The following is a 26,009-nucleotide window of genomic DNA, read 5'->3' as shown; positions in this document are numbered from 1 at the left end:
CAACAAGCCTTTGCAACTGCAAGTTAAAGTGGTGCACAGCTGTTTGTTTTTGCAACTCCCACCAGGGATACTGGCCTCAAACGTGGTGAGAGGACAGGGCAGGCTTTGGGAGCTGTGGAAAACCACAACCTGTGGTGCAGAACCTTTTGGAGTACAGAGGAGCTCACGATCAGCACACCGGTTGACTTAGTTGCGGTGCCTGCGAATACAGGGGAGTGACTCCTTCACTACAAGGGAGATTTCTTCAAGTGTCTTTGATGCTTCACAGGCCTTGGAAGGCTCCTGTATGATGCACAGGCACAGACAATGCAGCAGATTGGAAGGTAGACGAAGTAGGGCCCAAGCGAAGTCCAGAATGCCAAGACGGTAGAAGAGCAGTGTGGTGTCTGATCTCAATCTTATCCCACGACGAATCTAGGGAGCTACATTCAGGTAAGCCATTAAGTACCATAGGGAAAGGGTTGGGAAGATTCAGGGGACCCTTCCAGGGGAGGGTCTGGACTAAGGGGAGGTTACTCCCATGTCCTTTGTCCAGTTTCATGACAGAGCGGGAGTCAACGGCTCCCAGGACTGGTTTGAACTGGACTATGAACAGGGACACCAAATGTGCCCCTCATGCCGAATGAGTAGCGCTAGCAAGTGCACCCACCCCATCCCAATATACTAAATACTGACTGGGAGGTGGACACCCCTTCCTGTGACAGGATGTCTATTGCTCTGCCTTCCCCAGCAGCAGGAGGGCAGAATTGTGTCTCTGGTCGGCAGCAACCATTCTGTGCTGTCCGGGTCAAGAAGGCTGGACTGGGAACACTGAGAGCCTACCGGGCATCTCCTCCAGTGCTTGGAATCATACCTCCCATACCATTTACGGTGTGGGGGTATGATTCCAACATATTTGATACCAAATATGATAGAATTAGTTGCATCCACTTTCGAGATGGTCATTGTGTAATTACGCGGTGCCCCTCTATATAGTATATGGCTGCTTCACTGACAACCCGGGAGAATGGACTCTGTAGCCTGGATGGGTGTCCTGCTCATGCAGGGCCACCCTCTCACTTAGAACCAACCATCTTGTCTTCAGAATTGCAAAGGTCTGCTGTAGGGGTGTCAAGTACCTGTATTATTTTCCTCAGGAGCAGAAGAGAAGTCCACAGTCCCTTCCACACCCTGGAATGAAGATTAAAAACCATCCCAAGTATCAGTGAGGGGGAAAGAGATGATATAGAGAGACTCTTCAGATCAAGCGCGTCTGCTTTTTATTTTGGCAACCCATGGAATCACAGGCTTTCACAAGTGCGAAACCTATAAAACATATGGTTACAATTATTAGGGACTGACTGAATCTTGAGGAAATGCCTCTCTCTGGTAGACGAAAGTCTATATGCAATAAGTTCTTCAATATGTTGACTGTTGGACTTCCAGTGGAATTGTAGAAGATATGAACTGTCTTTGTATGGAAGTAAATTTCGATTGAGAGTTCAAACTGTTCACTGTCCAAGTTGTTAGAATATATATTTAAATTTGAATTCTTATTATAGATGTAACTTCCTTCTCTAGTCGATCTTTTCTTTTAGACACTTTAGGTACCTTTTAAATAATGTATTTTATTGCTTCAAATAACCTTTTTAATTGAATGTCCGTCGATTCAGGGCAGAAGATAAATTATATTCAAGAGACAACTTGACCTGTTCAAGAACTCAAGTGATTTACAAGTAAACTCGCAAGGAGCAAAAGACACAACTCACGACCTCGTCAGTAACAACTGACAGGAACACTACACTCGACGATAACATTCTGCAACACATGCGCAGACTGGAGACTCTGAATTTTGCATTATCTTGACAGGAAAAACTCTTCCTTCTTCATGCGCTCAGGAGAGACGTTACCGGTCACCTCAGGAAACGCAGTTGAAGTGCGTCCAGCTTAGTTCGCGCACGCACCAACTGCTAGACCGCGCCGAGATCAGTATCGAAACCATGGCGGACATCTTGAATTCCTTTGCTAAATCGTCCCTGAACACCTTATAGAAAGACGCAGATCAGGAACTTGTTGCAGGGGCAAAATCTTTTCGCTGAGTATTTTGACACTTCAAAAGGTACTTGGTCTTGTTTAGTTCTTTATTGCAGGCAATGAAATTACAGCATATTGCATTCCTAACAAGGGGTGGCTTAAAGGTTTTAAGTGCAGTGACCCTAGATATAGGAAACCTATATCTGTAGTAAGTAGTGCTAGCACCATCTTACATAGGCTGCAATGGGAGGCCTGTAGTTCCATTTTGAATGGTCTCTCAACAGTGGCATAATACATGCTTCAGCCCATGGGAGACCTCTGGGGTACCTATGCCCTGGGTACCTTACTACCACATACTAAGGACTTATATGGGTACCCTAGTATCCAATCTGGGGAGTACCTAAGTACTGAACACAACAGTTTAGGGAGAAAGCCGATAGACTGGGGTCTTGATTAGCAGGACCCCAGTCATACTAGTCAAAAACAGCTTAGCATCAGGCAAAAACCGGGGGTATAAATGTTCAATGAATAAAGGGATGCACACCATTATTTGCCCAATTTTCTTTTTTTCTTTAGTTCCTCCAATTACTCTGCCTTTGTTCAGATTGCGTGCAAAACGGTTAATAAGGCCTCCCCCACTGCCATCTGTCAAAAATGAACTATGTAGAGATGGGGCTATCGTCTAGCCCCATAAAAACCAAATGCACAGCATCATGCCGCCCTTGGCGTGCATATTTATTCAAAGGTTATTTTAACCATTTATCAGTGATATTCCATATTTCTCCTTGTGTTTTCAACTTCTTTTTTAAACAGTTTCATCAAATCTTTATCCCAATCCACAGAAACCGATTCTGGTGCCAATTTCCAATTTTTTAATATTCTAAACGTGCCGATCCGGGCTTCTTTAAAGAATATGAATAATGCGTTGTTCATCACAAGCAGTCTTTATTTCACTTTACAAACCCAATGCATTTCGGGCCCCTCTGTGCCCTTCTACGGGGGTCACTGCAATTAATGATAACAAAAACGACATTAGCGCTGTGATTCATAAATGTGTACAAAGTCACAATCACATCTGAATTTAAAATACATCAGTGCTGCACTTTTTAGCATGGCTTTTACACATATTCCGTCTCTCCCCTTCTATTTAATCCATCGCACAACCTTTCCTCTACCGTAGCTGTCTCAAAACGTCATTTTCCCTTCTGTTGTTACTACTAAATCTTCCCAGCTGGTCCCAATCTCTTTACCGCCCTTCGACATGTCCGTCATACAACCCTTCAGTATCCGAGTTTGCTCTAAAAGTTACCACTCTCCTACGAGGTTATGAAAACATGTTGACATTTCTTAACGTGCATGTTATACATCGTCCTTACATTACTAAATTATGGGTTTAAAGGTACCAAACCCTCTTGTATACCCCGTACTTATACTTTATGAGTCTAGCAACGTTTCCCTCACCCCGCTTCCCTCCGTACCTGCTGTGATTGTTAGTTAAAACCTGCAATCATCGCCATCACTCGCTGAACTGTAGATTAGTTGCTTGCTCCCACCCACTTGTTTAAATCACACCATTCACGTGTTCTCCCTTCCAATCAGCTACGCGTTTTCTACTCTGTCATGCATTCCAACTTTGTAAACTACATTTCCCAACATGCCACTCTTCGATTTAAAAAGTGCCTCAATTGTTTTTCGTGATATTTTGAAAACTTTGCCACGGACTGTCATTTCATAATGTGCTTAATAAATATACGTTCAGTCCCACTTGCGATGAACTAAGATCTTTCATCAGTTCCTGTGTATTCATATCATGTTTCTTTTCGTTTTCCAATTCGTTATGTTCTTTCCGTGGGTGCACTCCCTAGGTGGGGTTATAGTATAAATGTTCAATGAATAAAGGGATGCACACCATTATTTGCCCAATTTTCTTTTTTTCTTTAGTTCCTCCAATTACTCTGCCTTTGTTCAGATTGCGTGCAAAACGGTTAATAAGGCGTCCCCCACTGCCATCTGTCAAAAATGAACTATGTAGAGATGGGGCTATCGTCTAGCCCCATAAAAACCAAATGCACAGCATCATTCCGCCCTTGGCGTGCATATTTATTCAAAGGTTATTTAACCATTTATCAGTGATATTCCATATTTCTCCTCGTGTTTTCAACTTCTTTTTTAAACAGTTTCATCAAATCTTTATCCCAATCCACAGAAACCGATTCTGGTGCCAATTTCCAATTTTTTAATATTCTAAACGTGCCGATCCGGGCTTCTTTAAAGAATATGAATAATGCGTTGTTCATCACAAGCAGTCTTTATTTCACTTTACAAACCCAATGCATTTCGGGCCCCTCTGTGCCCTTCTTCGGGGGTCACTGCAATTAATGATAACAAAAACGACATTAGCGCTGTGATTCATAAATGTGTACAAAGTCACAATCACATCTGAATTTAAAATACATCAGTGCTGCACTTTTTAGCATGGCTTTTACACATATTCCGTCTCTCCCCTTCTATTTAATCCATCGCACAACCTTTCCTCTACCGTAGCTGTCTCAAAACGTCATTTTCCCTTCTGTTGTTACTACTAAATCTTCCCAGCTGGTCCCAATCTCTTTACCGCCCTTCGACATGTCCGTCATACAACCCTTCAGTATCCGAGTTTGCTCTAAAAGTTACCACTCTCCTACGAGGTTATGAAAACATGTTGACATTTCTTAACGTGCATATTATACATCGTCCTTACATTACTAAATTATGGGTTTAAAGGTACCAAACCCTCTTGTATACCCCGTACTTATACTTTATGAGTCTAGCAACGTTTCCCTCACCCCGCTTCCCTCCGTACCTGCTGTGATTGTTAGTTAAAACCTGCAATCATCGCCATCACTCGCTGAACTGTAGATTAGTTGCTACAACAGAAGGGAAAATGACGTTTTGAGACAGCTACGGTAGAGGAAAGGTTGTGCGATGGATTAAATAGAAGGGGAGAGACGGAATATGTGTAAAAGCCATGCTAAAAAGTGCAGCACTGATGTATTTTAAATTCAGATGTGATTGTGACTTTGTACACATTTATGAATCACAGCGCTAATGTCGTTTTTGTTATCATTAATTGCAGTGACCCCCGAAGAAGGGCACAGAGGGGCCCGAAATGCTTTGGGTTTGTAAAGTGAAATAAAGACTGCTTGTGATGAACAACGCATTATTCATATTCTTTAAAGAAGCCCGGATCGGCACGTTTAGAATATTAAAAAATTGCAAATTGGCACCAGAATCGGTTTCTGTGGATTGGGATAAAGATTTGATGAAACTGTTTAAAAAAGAAGTTGAAAACACGAGGAGAAATATGGAATATCACTGATAAATGGTTAAATAACCTTTGAATAAATATGCACGCCAAGGGCGGCATGATGCTGTGCATTTGGTTTTTATGGGGCTAGACGATAGCCCCATCTCTACATAGTTCATTTTTGACAGATGGCAGTGGGGGAGGCCTTATTAACCGTTTTGCACGCAATCTGAACAAAGGCAGAGTAATTGGAGGAACTAAAGAAAAAAAGAAAATTGGGCAAATAATGGTGTGCATCCCTTTATTCATTGAACATTTATACTATAACCCCACCTAGGGAGTGCACCCACGGAAAGAACATAACGAATTGGAAAACGAAAAGAAACATGATATGAATACACAGGAACTGATGAAAGATCTTAGTTCATCGCAAGTGGGACTGAACGTATATTTATTAAGCACATTATGAAATGACAGTCCGTGGCAAAGTTTTCAAAATATCACGAAAAACAATTGAGGCACTTTTTAAATCGAAGAGTGGCATGTTGGGAAATGTAGTTTGCAAAGTTGGAATGCATGACAGAGTAGAAAACGCGTAGCTGATTGGAAGGGAGAACACGTGAATGGTGTGATTTAAACAAGTGGGTGGGAGCAAGCAACTAATCTACAGTTCAGCGAGTGATGGCGATGATTGCAGGTTTTAACTAACAATCACAGCAGGTACGGAGGGAAGCGGGGTGAGGGAAACGTTGCTAGACTCATAAAGTATAAGTACGGGGGTATACAAGAGGGTTTGGTACCTTTAAACCCATAATTTAGTAATGTAAGGACGATGTATAACATGCACGTTAAGAAATGTCAACATGTTTTCATAACCTCGTAGGAGAGTGGTAACTTTTAGAGCAAACTCGGATACTGAAGGGTTGTATGACGGACATGTCGAAGGGCGGTAAAGAGATTGGGACCAGCTGGGAAGATTTAGTAGTAACAACAGAAGGGAAAATGACGTTTTGAGACAGCTACGGTAGAGGAAAGGTTGTGCGATGGATTAAATAGAAGGGGAGAGACGGAATATGTGTAAAAGCCATGCTAAAAAGTGCAGCACTGATGTATTTTAAATTCAGATGTGATTGTGACTTTGTACACATTTATGAATCACAGCGCTAATGTCGTTTTTGTTATCATTAATTGCAGTGACCCCCGAAGAAGGGCACAGAGGGGCCCGAAATGCATTGGGTTTGTAAAGTGAAATAAAGACTGCTTGTGATGAACAACGCATTATTCATATTCTTTAAAGAAGCCCGGATCGGCACGTTTAGAATATTAAAAAATTGGAAATTGGCACCAGAATCGGTTTCTGTGGATTGGGATAAAGATTTGATGAAACTGTTTAAAAAAGAAGTTGAAAACACGAGGAGAAATATGGAATATCACTGATAAATGGTTAAATAACCTTTGAATAAATATGCACGCCAAGGGCGGCATGATGCTGTGCATTTGGTTTTTATGGGGCTAGACGATAGCCCCATCTCTACATAGTTCAAAAACCGGGGGTAACCATAGTAGCAGATCCTACTTTCCTACACAACCCCCCTCCCCCAAACGTAAGGAGTAGGAGACTAACCTTGCCCAGTTGAGTCTTCATTTTATAAGTGGAAATATCTGGAAAGTCCATCTGCATTATCATGGTTACTCCCAGGTCTATGTTCCTGTGTGTAGTCTATCCCCTGTAGGAAAATGGACCACCTCAAAAGTTTGGGGGTTTCACCCTTCATCTTTTCAAGCCATAAGAGTGGCTTATGGTCTGTCTGAGCAATGAAGTGAGTGCCAAACAAGTATGGCCTCAACTTCTTCAGGGCCCAGGCCACAGCAAAGGCCTCCCTTTCTATAGCTGACCAACATTTCTCTCTGGGTACAACCTTCTGCTGATAAAATATAAAAGATTGTAAAATTGTGCAGAACCCACAGACTGCTTCCCTACCTAAAGGGACCCTCTCTGCAGGGTCTAGTTCCACCCTTGACAAAGAAGCTGCCATGCTGTTTCCTGAGTCTAGGTGGCTGTGTCTGGCACTGGATTACATTGATGCTGTTTCTGTTGTGGTTGTGGAGAATCCAATGCCTATATCAGTGTCTCAGGCAGGTGTGCCATTTAGTCCTGTTAGTCCCGCCGCTCTCCTCTTATTACTATACTAGCAACCCGTCCCGACGTTGTCCGGGTATGAAATAGAATGTGTGTAATGGGTGTATTCAGATACGGTCATTCGCGTGTTCCCCCGCTTGAGGCCCAGCTGCAGCCCTGGTTGATGTTAGCAGGCGCGTGTCCCCCCGCTTGAGGCCCAGCTGCAGCCCTGGCTCATGTTAGCTGGCGCATGTAATTAGTGTAGTGATCCGCCGCCTGAGCCCGGCTACAGCCCTGGCTGATGTTAGCAGGCTCGTGTAATTTGGTTTAATGTGATAGTTCAGTAACAGCGCGCATGAGAGGCTGCAGTAATTGTCCCCGCAGACACTCTCAGTCGCGTGTACCCCCGCTTGAGGGCCAGCGGCGACCGTCTAACAATTAGAATTGTGAATCTTGAATGATTGTTTCCCGCTGTTCTTATTTTTTTTATGACCCACACCGACGCTCTTCGGCCCGAGTGCTTTTTAGACGCACCCAGGCCAAGCCACACACTGCGTTCGGCCCTTTCAGACGCACCCAGGCCAAGGCACACACTGCATTCGGCACCCCCAGTGTGTGTGAGACAACGGGCAGTCCCCCAAGGGAGTCTTGCGAATGGTTACTTACCACGCTTCGAGGTGAACGCCTTTGTGACGCCCCCAGCACACGGCCACAGCAGACGATCTGATTAATGTATGACCCAGATGGCATGAAGTGCGGAACGTAGCAAACGCCCCCAGCGTGCCCCTTGATGCGGCGCAATTGCGTAATTGGCGCTTCACATGGCATAAGGGGCGGACACATGCCCACAGCGTTTGTCACGCCCCCAGCGTGCCCCTTGATGCAGCGCAATTACGACTCACATGGCATGAAGGGCGGAACATACCACACGCCCCCAGCGTTTGTCACGCCCCCAGCACACGCCCACACGCCCACAGGGGACTACTTTGCTGGCACGGTTCTTTTACCTTTTAAATGTATATGGTGGCCGTCTGCATAGCCTATGTCCTTCTGCTGCAACTGACCTTTCCAACGCTGTATTGGGTATTTGTGATTGGTGCTGTGGTTAATGAGATTACCCGCCTCAAAGGTTTGGGCTCTCTCTTTATAATATTAGTATGGATTGATACCCCTCGGTTCCTTTTTGCCAGAATTTGCAGCGCTCTCTCGCCGGTTCGTAAATCCCCGCGGCAGAACCACGCCGCATTTAAATCCGCAACCAATTCCCTCAGCTGGGAGAAAAACGGGACGAACTCGCGTTTGTCTTCACTTATGTGCTTTTTTATTTAATCCTAAAGCATGGAGTTTCTCAAGCAGGCAGGCACTAATCTACGCGTTTCGGGATAGCATATCCCTTGTTCACGATCAATTCGGCTCCAGGCTCTCAGTCTCAATATAGTGAGTCACATTATTACATCATTTCCTGTTTGATGTTATTTTGGCCCTCGGCCATCTGGATGATGTAGTTTTTTGCAAAAATTTTTTATACATTTTTCTTACCTGTCTGCATAGCCTATGTCCTTCTGCTGCAACTGCCCTTTCCAACGCTGTATTGGGTGTTGTGATTGGTGCTGTGGTTACTGAGATTACCCGCCTCAAAGGTTTGGGCTCTCTCTTTATAATATTAGTATGGATTGTTGATCAAATGAAAATATTTTGTATATAACCTTGGCACCCACAGCCTAAATTAATTACCATATGGCTAATGATCACAATGTAATATAGGTGCCAGGAACTGCGGTGAGATTATATTCTATGTTACTGATTTCTTTGCACATTTTTAATGAATGTATTTTCATTCAGGGATGAAGACATGCAAAGCTTGGCAAGTTTAATGAGCATGAAGCAAGCAGATATCGGAAATTTAGATGATTTTGAAGAAGACAATGAAGAGGATGAAGAAAACAGAGTAAATCAAGAAGAAAAGGCTGCAAAAATTACCGGTATGTATTCTTCCTCAGCCAAGTACAACATATTGAGCTTTACTTTCAGTTTGATGACCAATTGATTATTATTTTACTACTGCTCTTAAACCCACTAGAAATATATAGTGCCGAATTAGTATTTTGTTCCTAGTTGTTTTCAAAACATACATAGGAGATAAACCTTTGTTGTTTGTTACTTTATAGAGAATTGAATACTAGGTGTTTCCTATTTCTAAACTTGTCTGCACAGATGAAGGAACTAAAGTGTAGTGAGTTTAAGTGATTTAGTATGACATTGTATCCCATTGGAAAAACCTAGTTTATAACCCCAATCTCATGGGCCAGAGTGGACGATTTAACCACTAATGCACATTTCAGCCTTTTTACAAAACAAAAATTCTGAGCATGCATCCAATAACAAAGGTTTCCCTGTCCTCTTCTTCCCTGGTTACTTATGCAGTGGTTTTCGAGTAGGCTGAAGCCCAAAAATATAGAGATTATTTTCTCAGAGTTTAAATCTGTGTATAAATGGTTTTGTTTCTGTACACCATTGTTATATTCATGTCTGTTAATTTTCATATTGAATTATTTTTTCCCTCATTTTGTATCTTCTCGTTTGGATTTGTTTTGTCTATTATTTCCTATCCTTGAGTTGCTGAACACATAGAGTTTGCACATTGAGATCTTTCCCTCACTATTAAAGAATTACACAGATGGGTGTTTTGGTAGGGTGGAAGCTCCATTGTGAGTCTCGAAAGCCCGATGCATTTGTTGTGCTTATTATTTGTGTGGAGTGGGGACATAGACTGTAAAGGTTTTACTTCAAGGTGAATTCTCTGTAACATGCCAGAAATCCCAAAAATGTCTTGATTGAATGAATCCAATTGAGAGTTTACTGTATAGCAAAATACTATCCAAACTGAAGATAACCAAATGTTTTTTTCTGTCTTCATCTACTTTTTCGCCTCCACCTTTCTTACTGTAACCTTCCAAACCAAAACATTTAGAACACATCTTGAGTCTCAAATCGAATTTGTGCCTGTCATCACAATATTGTCAGTTTTGTAACCATTGATGACGCAGAGCTTATTCCTTGCTCACAGGCACAGCTTCTAATTAGATTTTGAATCCTCTTTTGTAGTTCCTAGACTATTTCCATCTTCAGAATTCAGCAGTTTCAATAGTGGTTGGTGTGTACCACAGGCGCACCATCACACCGGTTGTCTAAAGATCTTCCCAAGTTGCTCCTTTCCAATAGATATTGTATATCAACTACAGCATATGCCTTTAGATTGACACTCCAGATTGTTCATCCCCCCCCTCCGACTGGATTTCACATTTCATGCTAGGTTACTCCTCTGGTACTTTAATTAATATTTTGTAAATGTATTAAGTGCAGCTCAAATTCTTAGGATAAGTTGCACCGTGCATGGAATCAACAATACATATGCACATCCGTAAAAAGTAAAACAAATAAAGGAAAGAAGCATCCACCTACATGTGACTACCACATGCTTGCAAAAAAGAATAATACATTTAAAGTATTCACTGGTGTGGATATTTTACCTGGGTTATTTTCAATTTAAAACGTGCCTTTCAGTTTTGCATTTTACCATTATTTTTGGAAGGCTGAAGAAGAAATCATCACTTGACGAAATACTCAAATTGAAGGCAGATACAATGTCATGCAAACACTTTTTTAACAGCAACTTTGAAAGAGACCATAAGTAAATTGCCATCTAACAGGGCATCCAAAGTGCAGGTAAAATAAATATGCGTTTTTGAAGCTAATACAGAAAAAAAGAACATTCAAAATACACATTTTAAAAGAGTTTTGTCACTGATGACAAAAGAAGTATTTTTGAACGGATGTGAGCAGTCTCTCAATCTGAAAGGAGTCAGTAAATAATGTGGACTGGTCCGCTGCCCTATGCTGTGGCGGTCAGACTATGAATGACAAATCAACTGTCCAATGTATATCATCTGCTGACCAAAAAACTGACAGATATGTATACTATGTAGGAATGATTTGGAAAATACTAGCTGTGACACAGCTAAAGCGGTCTCAAACGCCAGACTTAAAAATAACTTAAGGGAAGACCAGCAGGTAGGAAAAGTCCACGAAAAGCCTGAACCCATGTTCAGCACAGCAACCTCCTTGTAGCAAAAACATGTAATAAAGCTAGTTGCTTTTTGTTTTTAGCTGCCTCAACTATGTGACTTCCCACTTCTCATCTTGAATTTAAACAGCTTCTTAACAATAGCAGATACCTACACAAATTGTTCATAATTATTCATAATTGTGGCTCGCACGGATTTGTGGTGCTTGGTTCTAAATATCTGGCTCTTTTGCATTTTTTGTTTTTTTATGTAAATGTAAGAAATATTTCAGTTTTGTGCTTTCGTTCCAGTCTGACTGTTTTTTTATGTTAATGTTTTTTTATGTTAATACAGATCATTATTTTGTAAAGTTATTAGAGGCTACTCATAGCATATACAGTGGTGACGTTTTCGGCAATAACAGTGACATAGCTACTTTAAAGGCTGATATTATTTTGGGTTGGCTCTTTCATTTTTTATTACTTGGGCTGATACATCCCCTTTAGTGCCTTTGGAGTTAGGTGGGTATGAATGTCTGAAAGCCTGTGTTGGGTTTTTTGTACAGGCAGCGGCAAGTTTCTTCACTCTCTGCATTTGTGTGTAAGTTAAAAAAATTGCATTTTTTACTATGATCTGGTTAAAAAGCTTACCATGAACAAGTTGACAGAAGTTGTACCCAGTATACATTTATTTCTAAGCCACTTATATGAATGGCGAACAGTCCGCTAAACGCTCTGTTACAGGCAGGACATTTTAGCTTAGTTTATAGAAGGCCAGTTGTAAAAAAAAAAGTGAAACTGAAAATGAAAATGATTAGCATTTCTCAAATATTTGTATCAGACTGTTTAGCAGGTTACATCAGTACATAACCGTTAAAGAAACACTTTAGGTGTATACGGTTACTCTTGAGTGTTGCGGCATAGTTGTATTCCTTGTGGAAAAGCTGACAGTGTTCTCTAACTCATGGGGATCGCAGAACTAGTCTATAATAAATGTTTCCCATCACTCGACCAAAATGTGTGGTTCTTTGGTCATTAATCCTACTATAGTCCCTTTTCTCTGATTACGTGAACTCTGTTACTAACTCATTGTCTGTTCTTTCTTACAGGTCAAATTCCTAGCAATTCTTCATATTGTCGTGGGTTCAATTGAATTGTCAGAAACCTCGCCCTGTGCAGTGTTATCTAGCAGTTAGGGCATTTTTGAGTCTTAACAGTTTACCACCTTTGTGAATAGTGTCAAACAACGTGTTAACGATCTCTTACCCCAGAGCAATTAATGATCGTTTGCATGCCTATACCAGAATATGTGCACAGTCTCTTTGGCCCTCTTGAGCATTTGTAGATTTAGGCAAAGCGTCCACGCACTCATACCTGCTTTAGTTCTTACTCCAGTTCTGCCTTTGATAATGACAACTCCAAAAAAGACATCCTTTCACAAAAGCATTGCCATATGTTCTTTGTGTTTGGTTCAAACCACGGCATGCTTAAAATGTGTCCTTTTCCATTGGCTAATAGTAACGCCGTTTATTTTCTTGACTGGGTTTAAAAAAATGTAACCGTTAAACAAGTTTTGGTGATTATAAACCACGTACAATAAGCGTAGCAATTCACTTTCTAGAAATGTGTAATACACCCTATAATACAGGGGCGCAAGGTATATTACCAAGTCATTCTATCTTTATAATCTTTTTGCTTGCTCATTGTAGTCGAGTCTATGTTTAAGACACTAACATACATACTGACGCTTAATATGAAAGGTGTTTTCAGCCCTCCTTTCTTTTTCCATTTTCACTTTTTGAGTCTGGCTGTTTTGTTTTTTTCTAGTTGCTCTTGTACTCTTTAAATAAGTTTAATTAAAAAAGAGGAAGACGTCAGTGACTGGTTTGTAATCTCAGTGTCTCCTTAAGTACCTGTTCAGATATGCATTTCACAAGGTGCAATTTCGTTCTTTTTTTCCATTTTAATTGTTCGGTTTATTTCTGAATTGATAATAGGTTGATCATGGTTGACTGTAACTGTACCAACATTTATGGCATACACGATCTTAGTCTGTGTGCAGTTGGTAAAACGTGCGCAGACTTCAGCTATTTAATCAATCATATCTCTGAGCTGATTACATTTTTGATGAAAAGCAGTGACTTTATAATGCCAACTGTTGTGCGTTTGCATTTTCTGTTATCCTGTGAAGAGCAGGCGGACGTTACATATAGTCACCAAAATGTATTTGGATCAGCATTAGAAGAAGTAACTAGAGCAGGTACACTGGTAAGCAAGACAGTGTGAAGGAGCAGCCAGAAGGCTGTTGACTTTTATGTGTAGGATTGATACATGTGTATGTACTTGTGTATGAGGATCCGAAATGTGATTAAATTGTGGTTCAGCAAGCGCAGCTAAATAGACGAGTGAGTATATGATCAATACCTGTACATTCATCAGGAGTTTAGTTTAGTTTGATCCACCGTTTGTTTCTGCCCTGGAACGCAGGTCGAGGGGGATCTTCTGATCAATGCTTATGTGCTTTTGTCAGTTTTATAATGTGTGGGGTCAGGTGAGATGTTTGACTCTGCCACAAGCACAGTGTTTCTAGGAAAGGCCATGTAGTGAATAATGTTCCTTATCTGACCAAGGAGAGTATTCCAAAGATTTTTTGTTTGGACTGAAAAGGTTGAGTTTCCAAATCACAATTTGATGTCCTTTGAGATTTCAGTTTCAGAAGTACATGTTTGAATGGCGACTTAGACTCTGACAATATGTGCTTTTAGCACCAGGTTTAGAGTAACAATGTATACTTGGACCTCCCTAAGCAGACCCTGGCTCCAGACTACATGGTCCAGAATTACTTCTCAACGCTTACTTGGCTAAGATGATGATTCCCAGCCTGAAGGTTTTCCTCTAGGCCCAGTTAAAGAAAGGTGTAAATTCAAGACTGTTTGGAAACTCTAAATCCCGCCATAGCCATGCCTCACATTGCCTCGCCAATGTTGTTTAACCAAACCAGCCTGCCAAGCTCCTGAGGTCTATGTACCTCACTGAATGTACTTGCAGTTTATTCACTCAGACTCAAAATATTTCGTGGCAGAACCCTCCATGTTCAAGGCAACTTCTTTCAAACTCACTACTCGTTTCTAGGCTCTAAAAGAATGTCCTCAAATTTGGAAAAAGCCTAAAAATGCCCCTTCCTACTTGCCTGTTTCCCATCAACACAGAGATAGGCATAAATGGCAATATCATTGCCTCACTGAATCTCTGTGACCACATGAGCATGTCCATATAGCGAGTCTTAGGTCTAAGACCAGTTTATTGCCAACTGCTGGGATGTCAGCTCCAAGCTGTTCCACCTTTTTCAAAAACATGGGACATATTTCTTCAGAGTGAACATTGTGATGGCTGACTAGCACATCAGCATTGTCTACTCTTACACTTCATGTACTAGATGTGTTGTTTCTAAACATCTGCCCCAGCAAATAAGTGTCTTGGCTATTCCCTTTTACCTAATGAAGTGAGACTGGATTTACCTTTTATGCAGCAATTCACAAAAATGCCTTAAATAAGATAAAATGTATAAAGTGCCTGCTGGAAAATAGAGGAACCCGAACCATGTAGAACACAATGTGCCAACCAGAGGACTCTTCTTGTAGCCAGTGTATGGTGTATAGGAATGAGCGGAATTATTTTACTGGTGTAGGAAAAGCCATTCTCCAGTATTAGGGTGTCTTTCATAGATTCACATGCCTGTATCATTCCCCGTCACCGGAGTGGGAGTCCCACAGTATATAAAAAGCAGTAATATGCAATAATATCCTTAGAAAAACTTGGTAATAACCAACCAGGAAGTAAAGTAGCCCAAGCTACAAGAGTAAAAACTTCCACACTCATGACTATCCTAGTCATTTTGTATAGACCAAACTGCAGCCAATCAGGCGACAGCACCCACCAGAATGTTCTCCCCAGAGGCTCAGGCTCTCAGATTTTCTACCGCACGTCGTGTGAAGGGAGTCTCCCTGAGCTCTGCTCAGTTTTTTTCAATTTTCTTCATTTTTCTTCAATTATTTCTTCATAATATCACAGTTTTGTAATGTCTTCTTACATGAAGTCTACCTTCAGACCCTACGTCACTTGTGGGAAGCTGAGACCTTTTTCATGTGAACCCTCATGAAGAGTATATAGACCAGCACTCTGCCTATCTCTGACATGGTAGGAGGAGGAGGGGTTGTTCTTGTGCTTAGACTATGCCCCCCTTCTGATGTGGGAGGATTTTTTTGGTTGTCCTGCACATTAAGGTTTTAAGTGATGCTTCTCCTCTACTTTACCAGCTGAAGTAACATCACAATTAAGGGGTCTCTGGCCTTCTTTGAGTCTGCCTCCCACATCTACGCCCACAAGATTTACTCTCAGGCGTCTAGACTCACTCTGCGCACTTTTCTACATGAAAATGTGCCAGCTTGTCGACGATACGGTCGATGTACTCTCTGACGACAATCTGTGCCGTCACTGGTGCTCTGCAACGACAACGCCTCCAGGCATTCGTCGACGACAGTGAGGACAGTGCCCTCTTGTCGACTCGACTGCAGGCTCGTCGACCACTGGGAGTTTCGTCGATGGTAAATTTCTTCGACAGTAGGCCTTGTCGACGGTAGGCTCGTCAACGGTAGGCTCGTCAACGGTAGGCTCGTCGACGGTAGGCTCGTCGACGATAGGCTCGTCGACGGTAGCCTCGTCGACGGTAGCCTCGTCGACGGTAGCCTCGTCGACGGTAGCCTCGTCGACGGTAGCCTCGTCGACTGTGGCCTCGTCGACGGTGAGCTCTGTAGACGGTAGACTCGTAGACAGTGAGCTCCGTAGACGGTGAGCTCCGTAGACGGTGAGCTCCGTAGACGGTGAGCTCCGTAGACGGTGAGCTCCGTAGACGGTGAGCTCCGTAGACGGTGAGCTCCGTAGACGGTGGGCTCCGTAGACGGTGGGCTCCGTAGACGGTGGGCTCCGTAGACTGTGGGCTCCGTAGACTGTGGGCTCCGTAGACTGTGGGCTCCGTAGACTGTGGGCTCCGTAGACTGTGGGCTCCGTAGACTGTGGGCTCCGTAGACTGTGGGCTCCGTAGACTGTGGGCTCCGTAGACTGTGGGCTCCGTAGACTGTGGGCTCCGTAGACTGTGGGCTCCGTAGACTGTGGGCTCCGTAGACTGTGGGCTCCGTAGACTGTGGGCTCCGTAGACTGTGGGCTCCGTAGACGGTGGGCTCCGTAGATGGTGGGCTCCGTAGACGGTGGGCTCCGTAGACGGTGGGCTCCGTAGACGGTGAGCTCCGTAGACGGTGAGCTCCGTAGACGGTGAGCTCTGTAGACGGTGAGCTCCGTAGACGGTGAGCTCCGTAGACGGTGAGCTCCGTAGAAGGTGAGCTCCGTAGACGGTGAGCTCCGTAGACGGTGAGCTCTGTAGACGGTGAGCTCTGTAGACGGTGAGCTCTGTAGACGGTGAGCTCTGTAGACGGTGAGCTCTGTAGACGGTGAGCTCTGTAGACGGTGAGCTCTGTAGACGGTGAGCTCTGTAGACGGTGAGCTCTGTAGACGGTGAGCTCTGTAAACGGTGAGCTCTGTAAACGGTGAGCTCTGTAAACGGTGAGCTCTGTAGACGGTGAGCTCTGTAGACGGTGAGCTCTGTAGACGGTGAGCTCTGTAGACGGTGAGCTCTGTAGACGGTGAGCTCTGTAGACGGTGAGCTCTGTAGACGGTGAGCTCTGTAGACGGTGAGCTTCGTCAACATTCAGCTTCGACGCCAGTTGGAATCGATGACGGATGACCCTGTCAACTGTTGGATTCGTCGACGGTTGAGCCGTTGATAGTTGGTTTCACACACTGTTAACTTTTATGCACAATGCTTTTGTAGACTATTTATTTAGTCGACGGCAACTTTCCGCTACATCCACGAGATGGCGTGATGGCTTTTTACTCCCGCCATTATTCTTCTTGGACAGCACATAGCCGTATGAGCATGTTTTTTCTTCAGATCAGAATTACGTATTTCTGACAGCAAGGCTGCCACGGCCTGTACCATGGCGGGATTACGTCTTCTCTTACAACTGGAGTTCTATTGCATTCACCTCCGGTGAATATTGGAGGTTTTCCCCTCCTTATGAAGAGAGCGGCGAATCGTTTTCCCCTTTCCCCTCGTCCTGGGGAAACCAAAGAAACAAGTTCGTTCAGTTCCTATCATAGACTTTATTTAGCAAGAAGGTGTTAAACTCATGCAGAGGCCAAACACTGTGCCGGCGGTTTTTTTCCACGCCTCGACAAGAAATGTGAAGCTTCCCACTATTCACCTGCTTTTCTAATCTCTCAGCCTACCCTGACTCAGTCATTACTCAGGCGGCACAGCGATTATCTTGCAAGCCAGTTGGACAGGTATGCCGCCAGATGTGCTCTGACATGTTGGCGCTAGTAGAACTAATTCCAGAATCCTTAAAGCCTCACGCTTTGAAGATCCTGCAGGAGGGAGAGAGAGAGAGAGACGTGCATCAGAAATGATACACTGTGCAGCGGACATTGCGTATACAGGTCTTCGACAGCTCGCAATAGAGGCAGATTGGCAAAGACAATTTTGCTTCAATGCTACGTCTTTCGCAAGGAGGTTCAGACTTCAATACTTCACTTGCCAGGACACAGATACTGCCCGCACCCTCGGGATATAGAATCGCAGCCTTTTCGTGGTGCCGAGGACGTAGCTCCACGTCCTTTTTTCAAGGGAGTTCCATCCAGTATTGGCTCCTACAATCAGAACCAACTGCGTTACACAAATCAAACGCAGTCACATAGGCAAAGTACCAACTGGTCCTACATAGAAAATCATCGTACAGCCGAGGCAACTCTTCTAAGAAACAATGGATTACCTTGAACCCACCTTTATTCCCTCCAAAAACGTCGGAGATCTAATATCTCACTTTCATTCCAATTGGTCAAAGGTGACAGAGCACCGTTGGGTTTTTAAACGTCATGCCCAAGGGCACACTCTAGAATTTGTCAAATTTCCCTCTTTTTACACCTCCAAAGGGACCTCCACCTTCTCATCTACGAGAGTCGTTTGCACAAGTCTCTATATGGATACAAACAGGGACCGTCGGAGTGGTTCCGCATCTCCAACAGTGTTAGGGTTTACTCTCAGTTCCTCATCAACAAGCAAATCAGGAAAGTAGCGCATGATTTTAGATCTTTGCGCAAACTTTACAAATGTTGTCCCTCAAGAAAGTCCTAAAGTTCTTATTCCAGAACGACTTTATAACTACTCTCAACCTCCAGGATGTCTATTTTCATGTGCCAATCCTTCCTAAGCACAGGAAGTGGCTACGCTTTACAATAGGTACACAACATTTTCAATTAAAGTCCTACCTTTTAGACTTAGGTCCGCTTCACGTGTCTTTACGCAGATCCTGGCACCAGTGGCAACCTATCTACGTCTGCAAGGCATACAATCTTATCATTACTGAGACAACTGTATAATAAGGGCTCGCTCTTATTTACAAGCAGTCCAGCACACCCAGACTTGCCAATCACTGTTTCAAAACCTGGTTTTCAATAAATCATGACAAGTCCCAACTAGTACTAGCTCCGATATGAACGTTTCTCGGAGCATCAATCAATACAAACCTAGCAAAGGTTTTTGTCTCACACGAACGACGGGCCTGCAGCTCCCACTTGGTGGTTCTTCTACGTACAAAAAAGTCTGTTTCAGTAGATCCTCAAAGTCATTCCTGGCCACGGCCTCCACCTGCATCCCGTTGGTTCCCAACTACAGATTACACATGAGAAAATTGCTAGAGGAGCTAGACAAGCAGTGGTTGCAGGTCTCCAGTTCATTCAAAGATCTCATTCAAATCACTCCTCGGATGCAAGAGGCCTTTTGTTTGGTGGGTCCAATAAAGAAATTTGTAGACGGGGTGTGCGTTTCCTTCAAGAAGCGCCAAATTACACAATCACCACAGACGCATCCCTCAAGGGTTGGGGAGCATATCTTCAAGGGCTGAAGATCAGCGGGAAATGAAACCCTCAACAAAAGGCTTGGCACATCAATCTGCTAGAGCTAGGTGCCATCTTCTTAGCCCTCAAATCCTTTTGTGCAATCATTCAAGGGGCCACAGTATTGGTTCACACAGACAATATTTCAAGTAGGCATTACTTAAACAAACAGGGAAGAACGAGGTTGGTTCTTCTATCTCAGAAACGACACGATACGACACAGGATCAAACTCTTGGCTGTTCATGTGCCGTGAGTTGCAAATGTGCTGGCGGGCACCCTCAGCAGGTCAACAGGTGTCCAACCACGAATAGGAACTGCATCAGCCAACGGCGGATCGAATCTTCCAGCAGTGGGGTCATCCCGATCTGGACCTCTTTGCGACAAAAAATAACAGCAAATGCCTGTTTCTTTGCAAGCTGGCATCCCCACAGGGACTCGCAGGGGAAGGCGTTTTCGATAAACTGGTCTCAAATATATGCTTACGCCTTTCCTCCGATACCGTTGGTTCCGAGAGTTCTCCGGAAGATGAAGAAAGAGCCGTGTCGTTTGATTCTCATTGCCCCCAGGTGGCCTCGCCAATACTGGTTCACCGAACTTCTTCTCCTCTCAGAGTGCGATCCAATACAGTTTCGACCAATACCGAATCTCCTCTCCATTCAGAATGGTCAAATTTGCCATCCGGATCCGGCTTCTCTAAAATTAGCAGCTTGGCGCCTGAGCACCTTGAATTAGCTCATCTGAATATCTCGGCGGATTGTAAGGAGGTACTGGCTTACGCGAGAGCACCTACCAAAATAAAGACATACAGACTTTAATGGAAAAGAATCTGCATTTGGTGTTAATCTGCTGGGGTTCACCCATTTCATGCAACGCCGGACCAGATATCACCTTTTTTCTTGCACTTAGCAAGATCAGGCTTATCTCATGCAAGGTTGAAGGTCTTTTTGGCAGCCATTTCAAGGTACCGTCAGGATGGGTCCACCTCTCTTTATTCTTCAAGAATACAACAGTTCTTTAAGGGACTATTCAGAATGTTTGCTCCTGAACGTCGTCCGCCTCCATCATGCATTTTAATGTAGTATTAGCGCAGCTCATGCGCCACCCATTTGAGCCAATTTACAGGGTGTATTTCAAATTCCTAACATGGAACGTTTCTCTTTTGCTAGCATTAATTTCATCTAGACGAGTCAGTGATGTTCAAGCTTTCACCGTCAATTCACCTTTCTTACAATTCACGTCCAATTCTGTGGTGCTACGTACAACCCCAAGGTTTATGCCTAAGGTGCCTTCGGATTTTCACCTGAATGAACCAGTCATCTTAAAGACGTTTTTTCCTAATCCGCAATCCCCTGCGGAGAGGGCATTACATACCCTTGAAATCAGAAGATGTTTAAAATTCTATTTGCAAAGGACCTCTGCCATTGGCAAATCCGATCAACTGTTTATTGCCTATGGAAAGATACAGCAAAGACAAGCAGTGTCTAAACAAACCATAGCTAGATGGATTTCTGCAGCTGTTGACTTTTGCCATCTTCATGCTGGAAGACCTTTACAGATAATTCCAAGAGCTAACTCTGCAAGAGCTGTTTCTTCCTCGACTGCTCTTTTCGCTGGAGTTCCTCGTCAGCAAATCTGCAGAGCAGCGACTTGGTCCAGCAGTCATACTTTCACCAGGCATTATTGTTTGGATGCTGCCAGCGAGGCTGATACGTCAGTGGGTCAAGCGGTTCTACGCAATCTTTTCAGATATGATTAGCCTCTGTTTTCCCTCCTCCTCTGTACTGCTTTCCAGACGCTTATTCCATGCCTAATGTGGGTGCATTCTCATGTGATTGCAAGTTTTTTCATGCATATATGAATGTTGGCATTTTATTATTTGAATGTATATACTTGCTATGTACAAACTTATGTTACAAATAGCGTCTTCCAAGCATTATTTCGGTACTGCTATCTACTCTGATTCAGGCATGTGAATCTATGAAAGACACCCTAATACTGGAGAAGAACAATAGTTACTTACCTGTAATCTGTGGTTCTCCAGTATTGGTGTCTTTCATAGATTCACATGCAACCCGCCCACCTCCCCTCTGAGGCTCTTTAGGCTAGGATGTTTTTAGCTTCACTCCTGTACGAGAAAATCTGAGAGCCTGAGCCTCTGGGTAGAACATTCTGGTGGGTGCTGTCGCCTGATTGGCTGCAGTTTGGTCCATACAAAATGACTAGGATAGTCTTGAGTGTGGAAGTTTTTACTCAATCAATCAATCAATCAGGTCATTTATAGAGCGCACTACTCACCCGTAGGGTCTCAAGGCGCTGGGGTGGGGGGGGGGTGCCGTTACTGCTCGAACAGCCAGGTCTTCAGCTTCTTCCTGAAGGAGAGGTGGTCTTGGGTCAGGCGCAGGTCGGTTGGGAGTGAGTTCCAGGTCTTGGCGGCCAGGTAGGAGAAGGACCTTCCTCCTGTTGTCGCTCTTCGGATGCGGGGGACGGCGGCGAGGGCGTGGCTGGTTGATCTGAGGAGGCGCTTGGGAGTGTAGAAGTTGATCCGGTTGTTGAGGTAGCTCGGGCCTTGGTCGTGTAGGGCTTTGTGCGCGTGGGTGAGGAGACGGAAGGTGATTCTCTTGCTGACCGGGAGCCAATGCAGATCTCTCAGGTGTCCGGAGATGTGGCTGCGTCGGGGGATGCCGAGGATGAGTCTGGCCGATGCGTTCTGGATCCGCTGGAGTCTCTTCTGGAGCTTGGCGGTGGTTCCGGCGTAGAGGGCGTTGCCGTAGTCCAGTCGGCTGGTGACGAGGGCCTGGGTGACCGTCTTCCTCGTCTCGGTGGGGATCCACCGGAAGATCTTCCGTAGCATGCGCAGGATGTTGAAGCATGACGAGGAGACGGCGTTGACTTGTCTGGTCATGGAGAGGGAGGGGTCCAGGATGAAGCCCAGGTTGCGTGCGTGGTCCGTCGGTTTGGGTGCGGTGCCCAGGGCGGGGGGCCACCAGGAGTCGTCCCATGCGGAGGGCGAGGAGCCCAGGATGAGGACCTCCGTCTTGTCCGAGTTCAGCTTCAGGCGGCTGGTCGTCATCCATTCGGCTACCTCTCTCATCCCTTCGTGCAGGTTGGCTCTGGCGGTGGCGGGGTCGTTGGTCAGGGAGAGGATCAGCTGGGTGTCGTCGGCGTAGGAGATTATGTTGAGGTTGTGTTGGCGTGCGATGGCCGCGAGGGGGCTCATGTAGACGTTGAAGAGGGTGGGGCTCAGTGAGGATCCTTGAGGGACGCCGCAGATGACTTTGGTGGCCTCTGACTTGTACGGTGGTAGGCGGACTCTCTGTGTTCTTCCGTCGAGGAAGGAGGTGATCCATTCTAGTGCCTTGTCCTGGATTCCGATGTTGCCGAGGCGCTGTACTAGGGTGCGGTGGCAGACGGTGTCGAAAGCCGCGGAGAGGTCCAGGAGGATGAGGGCCGCTGTTTCTCCGTTGTCCATCAGAGTTCGTATGTCATCGGTGGCAGCGATGAGGGCGGTCTCGGTGCTGTGGTTCGCTCGGAAGCCAGACTGTGAGGGGTCGAGGGATCCATTCGTCTCGAGGAAGGCGGCCAGCTGTTTGTTGACTGTCTTCTCGATGACTTTGGCCGGGAACGGGAGGAGCGAGATGGGACGGTAGTTCTTGAGGTCGGTGGAGTCTGCTGTGGGTTTCTTGAGAAGGGCGCTGAGTTCGGCGTGCTTCCAGCTCTCAGGGAAGGTGGCGGTGTCGAAGGAGGTGTTGATGATGTCCCGCAGGTGGGGTGCGATGACAGCGTCGGCCTTGTTGAAGACGTGGTGAGGGCAGGGGTCAGTCGGAGATCCGGAATGGATGGAGTTCATAGTGCGGATGGTGTCTTCGGTGCTGATCGGAGTCCAGGTGCGGAGGGTGGTGGTGGGTGGCGTTGTTGCGGTTGTGGCTTGCGTTGGTTGGTTGCTGAAGCTGTTGTGTATGTCCGCGATCTTGTTGTGGAAGTAGGAGGCGAGGGAGTTGCAGAGGTCTTGCGACGGGGTGATGTCATTGTTTCCGGCGTTGGGGTTGGAGAGCTCTTTCACGATGTTGAAGAGTTCCTTGCAGTTGTGTGCGTTGTTGTCCAGCCGGTCCTTGTATGTGTTTTTCTTGGTGGCGCGGATCAGTTGGTGGTGTTTTCGGGTGGCGAGCTTGAGGGTGGTCATGTTGTCCGTCGTTGGTTCCCTTCTCCAGACTTTCTCGAGGGCTCGACAGTTCTTCTTGGAGCTCTTGAGTTCGTCGGTGAACCATGGTGTTTTTCTGCTGCCGGGTCTGCTGGGAGGGGTTCTCAGTGGGGCGAGTTCGTCCGCGCAGTTGCTGATCCACTTCGTGAGGGTGTCGGCGGCCTGGTTGGGGTTCGCTGAGCTGGCGGGGGGGTGCTGACTAAGGGAAGCGGTGAGTTGGTCGGCTGTGATCTTGTTCCAGCTTCTTCGGGCAACCTGTTGCTGGTGGTGGTGGCTCGTCGTTCTTCTGAAGCTGAAGTGGACGCAGCTGTGGTCCGTCCAGTGGAGCCCTGTTGCGTGGGTGAAGGTGACGTCTTTGCTGGATGAGAAGACGGCGTCGAGTGTGTGTCCGGCGAGGTGGGTGGGGGTGGTCACCAGTTGCTTGAGTCCCAGGTTGGCGAGGTTGTCGAGCAGGCTGATGGTGTTGCGGTCGCTGTTGTTCTCCAGGTGGAAGTTGAGGTCCCCCAGGAGGATGTAGTCGGCAGAGGGGAGGGCATGCGGGCTGACGAAGTCGGCGATGTCCTCGCTGAATCGTGTGCGTGGACCCGGGGGTCGGTAGATCAGGGTGCCTCTGAGGGTGGTCCTCGGGTTGGTGTGGATCTGGAAGCTTGGGCTACTTTACTTCCTGGTTGGTTATTACCAAGTTTTTCTAAGGATATTATTGCATATTACTGCTTTTTATATACCGTGGGACTCCCACTCCGACGAAGGGGAAGGATTCAGGCATGTGAATCTATGAAAGACACCAATACTGGAGAACCACAGATTACAGGTAAGTAACTATTGTTCTTCTTGATTTTTAAAGAGGCTGTCATTGACCAGATGGTCAAGGTCTAGTATAAGTCCCACTCTGAACTGCCAGACTCCTGTTATGCCTTGTCAAATAATAGACTGTCATGCTCTCCATACATGCCTTCTCGACCATCTCTGGAGAGTTTGGTCTGCAGTCCTCCTCAGCCAATTTGAAGAAGGGAGGGAAATGTAAGTCAAAGAAGCCCAGCAAAAATATTTTCCTACGGTAGACTGGTGCTCAAATCCTCTATTGCAGATTGCTTTCTCACCAGATAATCCCATTTACCCTGGGAGATTGCAATTCTTGCTGTTCTCAGTTTATCAAAACAGATCAGGAAATCCTTTACAAAAATGTGTATTTTGAACCATCAAATGGTCCACGCAGACACTGCTGGACACTGGGGACTTTGCCCCATGATCTTCATTGTGGTACTGTGCTGTCCTTCATTGATGAGAAATGCGCTCTTTTCAGTGAGTTGTCATTGGACATGCCTTACAGTGTATGTTGTCTTTTTGATTGCAAGGCTGACTCCTCCCTTAAGAGTGTGAAGCAGAGAAAGGAAATAGCCATAGCTAAACCTTTCTTTGGCTGCAATGTGGTTTCACAGGTAGTACTGTAAATCAGTTTGGCCACCAATGGAGACGCACCCCATTGCATCAGCAACACCAACTGTCCTAACACCTTTTCAGAGTAGTGGTTAGGACTTGGGACTTCATCCAGACAACGGTTATTCTCTGCCATTCCCAAAGATACCACACCTGCATCACTCCCCTCTCATTCAAATATCTCCATGACAGAGATTTCTTCTGTCCTGTACAAGAGGGTGATATATTTGCTTCCTCCTTCTCACGGAAAGCGATTGCTTTTCATTTTCTAGTACCAAAGAAAGGAAGAGAAAGATCAGAAGCTAATCCTATTCCTCCAATTTGTCATCAAGTCCAAGATGGAAACCCTTCTGCATATCCTCTCAGCCATAAACTGGTTAGTTCTGTTGAATCACTGATTTTGCCCTACCACAGGATGTTTTTGAGATATGGGAAATTTGTTCTTCCAGTTTTCAAAACTTACCTTTGGGCTGGTATCGGCATCTGAGTCTTTACTAAATTTATGGCTGTAGTGGTAGGTCATCTCCATTAGCAGGACATCCATGTCTACCCTTTTTTAGACGACTGTCCCCAGAAAACAACCTGTCCAAGGAACTTGGTGGGCAATCCTTTCACTGCAACCACTCTTTTGCCACTCATTGGTTTCTCCATAAATGAAAATGAATTCAGCCTAATTTCGATTCAATGTCTGCGATTGATGAAGACGGTCCTCGACACTTGCTGGATGCGGCCTTTTTGTTTTGTCAAATCTGTTTATTGGCATTTATATAATTCGACATTACATTAGGTGCATCATTGTAATTAATATAGCTTTTCAACTTTGCCTGGTTGGCTATGCGCTGGCAATGTAGCAGATCAATGAGGCGCTATAACAGTACACAGAAA

The 26,009-nt window shown here is 45.0% G+C and overlaps 1 protein-coding gene across 6 annotated transcripts in view; it reads left to right on the top strand.

Annotated features, from left to right (window-relative positions):
* EHBP1 (EH domain binding protein 1) overlaps positions 1 to 26,009 on the top strand; it is a 2,232,712-nt gene that overhangs the window by 696,593 nt on the left and 1,510,110 nt on the right. For all 6 annotated transcript variants that reach the window (XM_078649460.1, XM_078649459.1, XM_078649456.1 and 3 more), the window contains exon 6: positions 9,261 to 9,400. In XM_078649460.1, coding sequence (XP_078505586.1) covers positions 9,261 to 9,400 — 140 coding nt within the window. The remainder of the gene's footprint in view (positions 1 to 9,260; positions 9,401 to 26,009) is intronic.

The sequence above is a fragment of the Lissotriton helveticus genome, chromosome 6, assembly GCF_964261635.1.
Source record: "Lissotriton helveticus chromosome 6, aLisHel1.1, whole genome shotgun sequence".
Taxonomy (NCBI): domain Eukaryota; kingdom Metazoa; phylum Chordata; class Amphibia; order Caudata; family Salamandridae; genus Lissotriton; species Lissotriton helveticus.
The sequence above is the reverse complement of the archived record's forward strand: the minus strand, read 5'-3'. Positions and strand labels throughout refer to the sequence as shown.